The following is an 11856-nucleotide window of genomic DNA, read 5'->3' on the forward strand; positions in this document are numbered from 1 at the left end:
TGCTGACTTTTTAAAAAAAATATAGGTCTAAAGGCCCAAACCTGTAAACATTATTTCTAAGCCAATACAACAATTCAGGAGAACACTTAAACATGTGATTTTAAGCACATGAGCATCTAAACATCTTATGGCAGTGGACTGTGGGTTACATTTGGACTTGATGTATTTGTGAGGAATATCAAAGATGCATAGAAATGTAATCAATTGAAAAACATTTCTATTCTCCTGTGTATCTGATTATATCACAATACAAGGCAAAAATAAATCCATCTGCAACTGCAGTAGAAGAGTATATAGTGTGTTATATCCAGACACATTTGAGACACAGTAACAGCCAGGGATTCTGTGCACTCAGAGATACTTTTTCACAGCCAGAGAGAAAGGGGCAGGGGAATGATAAATAAAATAGACACAGACAGTAAAGTTCCTACCCTACTGAGTAAGCCCAAGTTTACTACTGGACCTTCATCTTGAAAAGGTTCAGAAAAGCATTAACATCTTTATGCCAATAAGAAGACTGAAAAAAGCTAAATGACTTCTCAAGGCCACACAGAGAGGCTGCAATGCCTAACTTCACTCCAGTCAACAGCCAAGACCGTGTTCACTCCCCTGATGTAGCCCAAGCCTATCCCAGTCCCAGGCCTGGATCCAGTCTCATCCACACACCCGCCCATGTGGGAAACAGGACATCAGCAGACCAATGAGGACATAAAAGCCCCTTCACATTTTATGATCATAAAGAGACTCACAACCCTGATTTACAGCTTGCTCAGTACCATCGTGGTTAAACTTAAGTTTCTATCAGTTAAGAAAGGAAACATGTCATGATATAAAGGAAGGTAAGCCACAGACATTGTTTATAAATATAACAAAAGAGTTTCCTGTCCCATTGTTAAACTCAGCATGTGATCTGTAAATTAAGAACTGTTTTATGTAGGTATGGCCATCTGATTAAATGCCTACCCAGAAGTTCCCATGTGGTAAAGTTGCTAACAAGCCTTGTAAACTGAAAGGGACATGATATTCGTATGTGAAAGTCTCACCCCTGCACCACACTATCTATTGCCATAATTTGTTACCCCCCACCCCTCTTTCCAAGCCATGTGGGGAGAGGGCTTGAGGGGGTTTATCAGACAGGATGGGTCTTCCAGGCTGAGCAGGCTCATGCAAGCTCTGTTCAGACTCCAGGTTCAGTCACTGCAGCTAACAGAACAAATCCAAGGGAGGGCTAAGTTAAGCACCTTATAAAACTTACCAGAGAGCACTCCATCATCACGATCTTGAAAGAAAAATAAACTAAAGTATTTTAGTAATTCTCTTGATAGCCCCATCTTGCAAAATGTGACCTTTAAAAACAAAGAAGGTCAGAAGCTTAGCTATCCATTAGCATGAATAAGGAAGAAATGTTCAATACCTATTAACGTAACTTAATTGTTTTTAATTTTTCCCTTATGTCCCATTTAACTGCCCATTTTAAAGCCAATATAACCATTCCCGTATTGCAGCATTTGAGTTTGTGAGGAGTTTCGTAAGTTTCAAAGGAACATAAAAATGTAATAAAATAGCAAATGTTTACTACTCTGCCATGCATTTAAAAATCCTCTAACACAAGGCATCTGCCATGTTATTCCAGATCTTTACTACTAAATCCCCAAATCCTGTTGTACAGTGAGCACTGTGTGCTCTGAGCTAACAACATTGCTCAAGAGCATGACAAATATGTATTTTTCCAAGATTTTTGTATTTTCCAAGCTGATAGAGTCCTCTTGTTTTTCTAGGAAATATCTACAAGTCCTGTCCCTTTACTGAAAGTACCAGTCTTCCTTGTAGGGTTTTGCAAGGCTTCTGACAAGAGCAGACTTGAGCTTTGTTGAGCTTTCATTGACAGCAGTTAAGGAGGAAAAACCCTATCCAGCTTGACATTTTGATTGTTTTTAGCTTGCTGTGTACCCTCTACATCTTCTCTGAAAGAGGGAAGAATTAGCACCAACAGAAAATGCAGAAATTATTTGCAGGACCAGCTGCACAATGGGAAAGAAAAATCAGGCAGAGGTGAGCACAGAAACTGCTGAATCAGACTGGGGCAATTGTCTTGTTCTGGTTTAGGCACTGAAAAATCAAAGCATGAGTTAAAGCAGCCATAACCTAAAAGAGCACAGTGCCATCAGAGCATTCCTAAACTCTGCAGTGACCATAATCTCCTGAGCAAACTCAGGAAAGTGGTGTGGCAACTGTAAGAAAACTCTCCACCCCTGAGAATACTTCTGTCATAGCTCATCTGGCAGATTGTGCAACCTGATAGAGGAGTTATGCTTTGGTCAGAGAAGCTGGACTTTCTTTGTCTGAGCATAAGGTGGAAATACCGGTTTTCAGTCTTCTTCCAAAGGGTGCCAACCCCAAAACACTTCTAGCTCTGTGTCAGTGACAGCATTGTAAATTCACTCATCTCCACAGTTCAGAAGGGTTTTCTCCAGCTGTATCAGCTGGTTTAAAAAGCAGACATGTTTCCATTCATAGAAAAAAAGTAGACATCAAGCTAAATATAGGCTGGGAAGAATTGTTCCAAGTTAAAATTAAAAAAAAAAAAAAAAAAGACATTCATGAGGTTTTCCTTATACTTGTTAATATCAGGGCTGTTACCGGAGAGGGCAGCAGAGCATAAAAATCACTTGCCTCACACTCAGTTCAGACACCAGGTATAATGGGAATAAAGTGTCAGAAGTCCAAACTCAGAAGACAAAAAAAATTAATATTAGCAGCACCATCTTTCATTCTGTCTGCCTCTGTGCTAAGAAGTCCCCACAAAATACTTTAAGAAGTTAGCCACAGAGCTTCAACATGTTATCCCTTAGTAGCATAATACTAAGTGAACCAGATGGCATTTCCCAGGAATGTCAAACACAGATCTCTGATTCAGTAGGATTTTGACTTATTTTATTTCCTGGATCAAAGCACAAGCTGGTATATGCTGCCTGAATACCAGGATGTTAGGGAGTGATGGCTGCAAAATCTACCTCCACTGCAAAAGAACAGTGAATGTGGTAGCACGTTTACAATGACGAAAGCTAAATAATTCCTAAAAATCCTAACTCATCTTTAAGACCACAAGAGAAGAAAAGGTGTCTGCAGCATTTCAAATGTCATTGTTTCTTTACAGTGCCACATTAATATTAAACATCTATAAATGCAATATACAAAGCAATATACAACACCACTGTCTGGCTTGAAAATTACCTTGACCCACTGCAAAACTAACAAGTTTATCAAGCCCAAATTATTAGTATTTTTTAAAGTATATTAGCAAATTCTTTCCTTACACAAGGTCCCTATGCAAGTCTCCTATCTAAAAATGTCTCCTTTCTTCTTCCACCCTATTAGCACCTACTTCCCTCTCCCCAAATCAAAATTCCTATCTCCCTGCCACCCCCAACACTTTTTGCCTTCAGCATCTCCCACCCCACAGGTGTCCTGTTGCAGGGTCTAAGGCCAACTCTGACACTTACCTTCCCCTGGAAGAACCGGTCCCAGCATTGCCTCAGGTGGTGCAAACCCCATGGCAGAACAAAGCTGGCAAGGGGTTACCCTGTGTTATCCAACTCATGGTAACTGTGCACAGATACTGTGTGTTCTGCAGCCAGACTAACACACGTCAGCTTGACGGAGGAGAGTGAATACATGTTCAGTTTGCTTGTACCTATGGCCAGCTGAGAACTACCTCCACAAACTCATTGCAAAGGCACAACAGAAATACAGTACACAATTTCCTGTATGATGAGAGGAAATTTCAGATCTCCATGACAAAGAAGAGTACCCATCTGGCAGGTGTATGCTTTGCCATTGCTGTTAAGATTAGGAAGTGGGAACAACTGAGGAAGAGGCTTCAGCCTTGCTCATGCACACACATGTGCAAATACACAAAATATGCAGAGCCACTGCTGCTCCTCCTCTCCTGGCATAAGAAGGGAACCCCAGCTGAAAGTTTCAAACACAAGCCAGCCAGTTGTGTAAACAACATTTGGTTGCTACTGGTTTCAAAATGTAACTAGCAATTGTTTACTGTATGTATTACAACAGCTGTTACAGACATCCCAGAGCCACAGTGCTAGAACTGCACCAATACTGCAAAGGAAGTCCCACAGTTTCACAGCAAACATCAAGGGACACAAAACAAGTAAAGGAGAAGTGTGCAGAACAAGACGTATCAGTTGCACACTAAGTTTTAACAGCAGTGCACCAACTAAGACATAAGCCAAGACTAGACCATCATCTCCGACTACAGTGTTCAAGCACTTTCACCCACACTGTGCTAAACCAAAGTGGGGGGGTAATTAAGAATGTGTCCCCATAAGGAATAGTATCTATTTTCTGATCCTATCATATATGAAGGAAACCTGAACTTGACAGCCAAATGCCATAGGAGCAGAAGGCATGTAACATTAAGAGGTAAATTACAGACAAATGTAAAAACCAAAAGAGCCCATCTGCAGAATCAGCAGTGCCCCCCACCCTCCTCACCCTGGTACAATAAACCCCTCATATGTCTTCAAATAGGGAGTTTTATCCTTTCCTGACTGAGGTGATCTTCGTTTTTGCCCACTTCTTACAAATGGAATATTTCAACACAATTCTAGAAACCCATTACCTCTAGTATTCTTTGTGCAGTGTCCGATGTCTGGATATCAAGTCTAATATTGCTGCCGTCAGCAAGGTAGACATCCAGAAAGGCTCTCTGGGTTTGGATCTCAAATGTATCCTGTTAGGTAGAAACAGAACACTGTTCTATTGCTTACCATATTGCTGGAGCCCTTCTGAAGATGCTGACACTCCATTTCCTCAAGTAAAATAAACAATTGAGATCACTGTTTAGTAAAAAATTACTGTTAAAGCTTGTAGATGACAAAAAAAAACATACGCAGAACAGCAAGTGAGAAGATACTGCAGAATTAGAGGAGGGTCACTTTGATGTTAAGCTGAGCACAGGTTACTTAGTGTCTCAGTGTCTGTAGGAACAACACAGTCACTGTCCTAGGAAGTAGAGACTTGAAAAAGAGGAGGTGGATAAACAGCTGCATGTGAATATTCAAAGCCACAATCTTGCCAAAAGGAAAAAATGCACCCCTGTACCTATAAATAGGAAAATCTCCAGTAAAAATAGAGGCTATGGTATCTTAATATACCAGAGCTACGGGAATACTGCTCAGAGCCAGTGCCCAAGGTTCAAAACCATCGCAAATGGAGAGGGGATATAAAGAAGAAACCTGAAAGCTTTTAGGTCATGAGAAAGCAGGTCTCAAATAAGCGACCTCAGAGAACTGTCTTATGTCTAGACACAAAGGGGTGATTTGCAATCTGGAAAAACTAAAGTACAGAAGCCAGATCCATTGGCTGATGATAGATGCAGTCAGAGTAGAAGTAAAGCACACATTTCTGACCGTGAGGTAGCGCACAGGAATGGGGTATTCTCCACTGGTTTTATATCAAGACTTTATATTTCCTTAAAAGACTTTTCTGAGCTCAAACTCAGAAAGCCTCATGCCTTGCTACGCATGAAAAGTCAGTTACTTGTTTCAAGAGGATGGAGACTAGTTTGAGAACTCCCTTGGGGATGCATCTGGATGAGGTAGCAGAAACTCATCACTGCAGCTCCTCTTCCTGTTGACTGCGCTGGATCAGAGGACAGCAATGGTCCTTCTGGCATTTTTATTAATTAAGGAGAGGTACTTCCCTTGAGATTCATAGTGGAGGAAAATGCTGTAATTGTACATACTGCATGTAACATTAATTTTTAATTTCTTGTATCCACCCTTGCTAGCCTGGTGGAATATATGGGAGACTCCCTGGGAGCCCTTAGGTTTCAAGTACTCTCAGTATCTTGCTGCAAAGTCTTCATAGTGCCTGTATACAGGAGCATCTCCTGACTCCTGCAATGTCAGCAAGAGCAGGATGGCAGGGCTGACATTTATGCTGTGTGCTCCATTACCCCTCTTTTGGGTACCCTGGAGAACATGCTAGGACACATGACTCCAATTAACTAACTCAGCTCAGATTGGTAACCTTTTGGGTCAGAAAGACCACATTTTCTAGTAAATCTGGCTTAATTAAGAGTTATTTCGAGGTAAGATCAAATGCAAACAAAAAGTGTTTTCTTTCACAACATCTAAAAATTAAGAACATGTTGTCAAAAGTTTGTAGAATGATATGTGGGGAAAAGAAGTCTTGAGGAAAACCAAACCAAAACAATCTTATTTAAACAGACTTCCCACAGATTTTCCTGACACCTAGTACTTCACCTAGCTGCACGCCTACACATCCGTTTGCACACATTAAAGAACAAGAGAACCTCTTCAAGGCATTAGCCAATGCCTTGTCTGAAGTCCTTCTGGGGATCCACACAGATTTAATCTTTATCCCCAAACTAATTTCCTTCTTATCCAGGAGACAGGTCTAGTCATTCCTCTTAATTAAAATAACCATTGCTTTGCTTCTGTGGAGATACAAAAGCCCCCCTCTCTCTTACATCGAGGATCATCTCCTGTGCTTACCTGAGTACTTTACTACTTTCCTCAAACGGGAAGGAGCAGACACTTCCTCACAAATGCCTTTGGTGCACATATTTTGGTATGAAACAGTTCACATGTGATAAAAATGTATGTGAAACATGGAACAAACATGGGATGCAAACATCAGAATGAGATAAAGACATATAACCCATTACTGACTCTCGACGAAGAGCAAGCAGGTCACTATATAGCCAGTTTACTATCCAAGACTCAGCACTGCTGGGGGGTGAAGGCCAGTGTAAAGGCTCGCGCGCCACAGTAAGCGCTTCTGGGTGTGGGCTGCTAATGCTGAAGCTCCCATAGGGAAAGGACATGGAGGACTTTATGCATCTACTTCTGCCAGATCCTCACTGCTGCTCCTGCAGCTTTCACAGCCTGGGTACAGGCCACCTTGTCCCCTGTGGCAGCCTAGGGTCAGAGACACAAAGGTCACTTTCCCCTTCTGCCACTCAAAGGGAGCCACATCTTGCAGTACCCTACCCTACTTGCCACCTCACTACTCAGCAATCACGAGGGGAAGAAAAGCATGATCCAAACTTTCAAGCTACTTCCAAGCAGTTTGAGATCTCCAAGAACACCATGCAACATATTAGTGGGCAGATTAATCTGAGGATCTACAAGAAAGGATGTATTAGAGAAAAGAAAAGCTCAGTCCCATCTAGAATGGTCACATTAAGTATCACTGTTTAATACTTAAACCAGTGGTTTCCACAGTCATCTTTTAAAAACTGCTTTAATTTATCTTATTTGACTCTACTGAACTACAGGCACAGCTTCATTTCATGGTCTTGGGGACAAATTCCCTACTTTCTTATCTCCAACTTTTGATTACTCTTCTCTTAATATGGCTATGACACAGCAAACCAAAAATAAGAATTATCTTAAACTACTGGGTTTGGAGAGTCCCCCCCCCCCCCCGGCTTTGTCACATGCTTTTACCCCAGAAGGCAGAACTGTCCATGCCAGAAACTCCACACATTGTTTGGTGTTATAAATATTTTTTAGCCTCTTATCAGTGAGGTATTCTTGAGACCAAAAAAAACTTACTTACATAAAAACAAAAGGAGGAAACAGTGCAGTCTGTAAGGCAGGAGAAGACAGTGTTAAGTGAAGAAATACAAATACAGACATGTCCCTAAAACAACACAAGAGAATCCAGCATAAGTTTAATACAAATACAAAGGGAAGAGCATTAATCAGTGTTAGCGATAATCCCTTTAGTAAGTGCACATGGCAATCCCAACCACTTCAAAAATGGACAGAAAAATACTTTGAAAGAAATTTGCAGCACTGCGGCAGAAAAGTTCAGATCTTCTCCCAAGCTGCTTTTTCCAAAATGAAAATAGCAGTAGAGTCATTGTCTCATCTACTCAAGAACAGGCAACAACATAAAAAACCTGTATTTTGGCAACAGCACATGTTCAGTAGTACTTTTCACGTTTCCTACACTTTTGCTCCTGAAATTCAGGGAACATGCCATGTAACTAGACTTGGACACTTTCTTGTATCTCTTAATACTCCTTATTTGAATATTCCCTTAACGCTGTCACTATTACCTGTGGTAAAATCTCCTGAGACATCTAGAACTGCTGCCTACTCCCCATTTGCCTGCCCCAGTAGCTTGAAGCACAGCTCAGTCATTAATGTAAGAATACAGAATAATACAGAGCTGGTGAGGGATTTTCTTCATTTTTTGGTTTGGATGAATAGAACAGTTTTTGGGGGGGAAAAAACCACCCAAACAAAACCACAAACCAAAACAACAAAACAAAAAACCCAAATAAACAAACCAAACAAAAATTATATCTATTATATAGTTCCCCCACAGGAAAAAAATAGATATCTTTTTTTCCTCCCAGTTTTCCATTAGAAAACTTAAAATTAAGTGATTTTGTTTTAACAGAAGTCAACACCAATCTGAACCCTCAGCAGGCTCTCAATGGATTTGTTGCTCAGCTAAGAAGCATGGGCCATAGAAAGAGAAAGGGCGAGAACGGAGGCCCTTATTGCAACATATTTGAAAAGTACAGCAGGTCAGGGGACTGAACTGCATCTTAACATTGAAACAAAAATAAAACAGACATCCTTGAATTAAAATTCTTCAGAACTCTCTATACCAGAAACCCTCCCCCCTGGCCAGCACACAATAAAAGTCTGAAAGTATGGGAACTTCCCACATGAAATTCAGATTTCTGGCCAGCTGCACTTTTGAAATAGAAGTTCATAAATAAGAAACCCCCTGGTTTGATATGAAAGAAATAAAATTTTTAGAGCAGTGCTGAAATTGTAGATACTCAGCCTGACTTCTGTTTGTGTATACGCACATCCAAACACATTTGTGAGTTAATGCAAGTACAGAGGAATGTTACAAACGTGCATTCCTCCATTGTGTGCACAAATGGTAAAAGCGTTGCGAGTGCAGAGAAGCAGAGGCTGCATGGTCAGAGACAGGGGCTCTATCCAAGAAAATGCACCCCATGATCAGCCAAGCATTGATTCCTGGTAACACCTGCAGATTCCTGGGTTGCATTTTACCTACACTCTCAATAGCATACACACCACCGCTGCCTTATGGTATTCAATCCTTGGCCTCATGCTTGCTCTTTGGAAGGAAAACCACCTTACATTGGAGTCCTTTGACGAAGGACCACATAAGAATACTACTTTTTGCCTGTTATCAGGCACTGGTTGGCTCTATTTGCTCAAGTACTCAGAAACTTTTCATCTGTCCTTTCACCAACACCTGAATCCTTTTGCTCATGCTAAAGGCTGCTGTTTACCAGCAAAACAGACTGGAAAAGGTGAGCCTCCTAGATCACTAACTCCAAACCTCTGCTGCTGCAAGGAAATATGTCTCAATTTTATTCATAAATGCATAATGACTGGCTGTCCTCACAGCCGCATCCTGAATACACCACATTACTCCATGGGCGCCCAATACAGAGACAGACCATGATCTCAGATTACTTTCAAGGATATAGATTAGTTGCATTAAAATGAGATGATAGGGATGTATGTGCCTGCTCATACTGTCTTTCTCCCGATGAAAAGGGAGAAGACACAACACAGCCACAACAGTCTTATCTTGTTAATGACTTCTTGCAAGAACTGTGCCATTTGTCTTTAGGGGCTGGAGGTAGTGGGGCATATACCGAATCTGTCTCTCCAGCTTGGTCACTGGCCAAGTTTGCAGAGTTTGGAAGAGTGGAGGGGGAGGGAGGTTATGGGCTAGGTTGTTCAACTCTGCTACACGATATTTCAGCAATGTTCATTTTGAGCAAAGCATCCATTGTGCCAGGCTGCTTCCCCATGTGTCAGGAGCCCTGCTGTCCCCTGACAACTTCTCCTATGAGATTAGGTTGCTGGGGAAACAGCCAGAGCATGCCTGCTATAAGGAGCAAACTGTAACAACCTATACAACAGGTAAAGGTGGTGCTGGGCAAAAACAGGGGCCTGGAAAGCAGGGTTAACCTGCATGGGCTTGTCCCCACTTCAAAAGTTTGCCCTGTCTGATACGATCAGGGGGATATAGCTGGTTGGTGTGATGCTGAGAGCAGATACAGATGAGTCACGTTCAACACTGTCAGGTAGCGGCAGTAAAGCCATGGTCCTTGCACAGCACTCCCACTCCAGGGAGTGCTGGTCTCGGCACACCCTTCACAACCCCATTCAGAAGCAAAACACAGGCCAAGGACCAAAAGGGTTTTAAATTCAGTTTGATTTTTCTTTTGCATCTGCTACGTTAGTCAGTGACATATACAAATATCTTCAGCTAGAAGCTTAAATACTGCTGTTTTAAGACAAGCCAAGAAAATTAAGCAAGCAGTAGCAGACTACCTGAGAGGACAGCTCTGTCCTCTCTCATAATGAAAGACAGAATTGAAGGTGAAAAGAGTCAGCAGTAGGGAAAAAAAAAAAAAAAGAAATCTAGCCTAGCAATCTCATTAGTTATTGGTTTCCTATCTTCTCATTCTATTAAAACTGAAGGTTTCCAATATAAAAGCTGCACTGGTTTCACCTGCAGACAGATCTGTGCTCAATAAATAGCTGTGGTGGCAGAAAAGTAGCTGACTGCTTCCCGTTCATCGCCATCTGCAGTGCGGTCCCTCTGCCACTTCTCCCACATTAGCTGGCAGGTTGCTTGTACAGGTGAGCACTAACTTGTTTCAGGTAGCCAAGACTGACTAGTCAAAGCCAGTCCATGCCATTGGCAGAAAAGGAGCATGCTATTTCATCATTTTAATGTTGTTTTATTCTTGAATCTTTCATTAATCATCCCTCTTGCAATGTAACAAATGAGCAAGTTTGGGGTAGTGCCTGGTTTTAACACTAAGTAGCAGTAACACTGAAACCCTAACTATGTTTTCACTCCTAAGCAATGTGTAGGACGCTAAGTGCTGCCTACGCATTTTCAACAATGGAGAAGGAAAGAACAGTACAGAAGTGCTTTAAAGATGAACTTCACTCCATGTCTTTCAATGCTGTTACAGAGATTTTGTCACTCTGCCATAAAACATCTCACAAGTCACAATATACTAATAAATACTGGAACATGCACAACAAAGCCAGTTTGTTGAGTGAGATTCTTTAATAGCCAAAATGAATACTTATGCAGCCATCAGTTACACCAATTAAAGGCACTGTGCACAGCTAATGACAGTGGATGCACTCCTGTCTTTCACAGAGTTATGTGATCTCTCTTAGGAGTTTGTTCTTTACCGTAATGAAAGAACACATAAAGCACTACTGCTATTTGTATTATGAAGCATTAATTTATGTAAGCACAACAATTTTAAGTTTAAATTGTAAACAAAAAAAGCTGGAGAACAACTGCCTTTGCCAAGCAGGAAGCCTGAACTTCATGTATGAAAATCCATTGTATTGTGGAACAGAAATTTGGGTTAATTTTATGTTTTGAGAGTGTACTGACCTTGCACTAACATTTAAAGTATAATTCAGTGCCTACCTTGAACTCTACAAAATAACTGACTGCTTTTGCCAGCACAGTCATCACATGCCTTAATAAGCACACACATATGTACATAACCCATAAATCACATAAGTATTACACATGTACTTATCAAGTCACCCCTCTTCACCAAACGGGCCTGGAGTAAAGAAAAACCTAAATATACAACATCATTTCCGATGGTATGTTAAGAGAAATCCACAATACTGGCATGCCAAAAGACATCTTTAAACACTTGCAAACATGCATTTTGAAGAGCTATTTCCTGCCAGAACTTTGTTAAAAAAAAGTCAGTTGGCAGTGTTTGAGGGCAAATTGCAGGCATTC

General features: G+C 41.1%; 1 protein-coding gene across 1 annotated transcript in view; it reads right to left on the reverse strand.

Moving 5' to 3' along the window:
* The window catches only part of SNX31 (sorting nexin 31), a 26725-nt gene that overhangs the window by 10448 nt on the left and 4421 nt on the right, over nt 1–11856 (reverse strand). Inside the window, exons 5-6 of the mRNA XM_009323129.1 lie at nt 4643–4753; nt 1256–1346 (exon numbers count right to left, since the gene is read on the reverse strand). Coding sequence (XP_009321404.1) covers nt 1256–1346; nt 4643–4753 — 202 coding nt within the window. The remainder of the gene's footprint in view (nt 1–1255; nt 1347–4642; nt 4754–11856) is intronic.

This window comes from Pygoscelis adeliae, unplaced genomic scaffold (assembly GCF_000699105.1).
Source record: "Pygoscelis adeliae isolate BGI_AS28 unplaced genomic scaffold, ASM69910v1 Scaffold174, whole genome shotgun sequence".
Taxonomy (NCBI): domain Eukaryota; kingdom Metazoa; phylum Chordata; class Aves; order Sphenisciformes; family Spheniscidae; genus Pygoscelis; species Pygoscelis adeliae.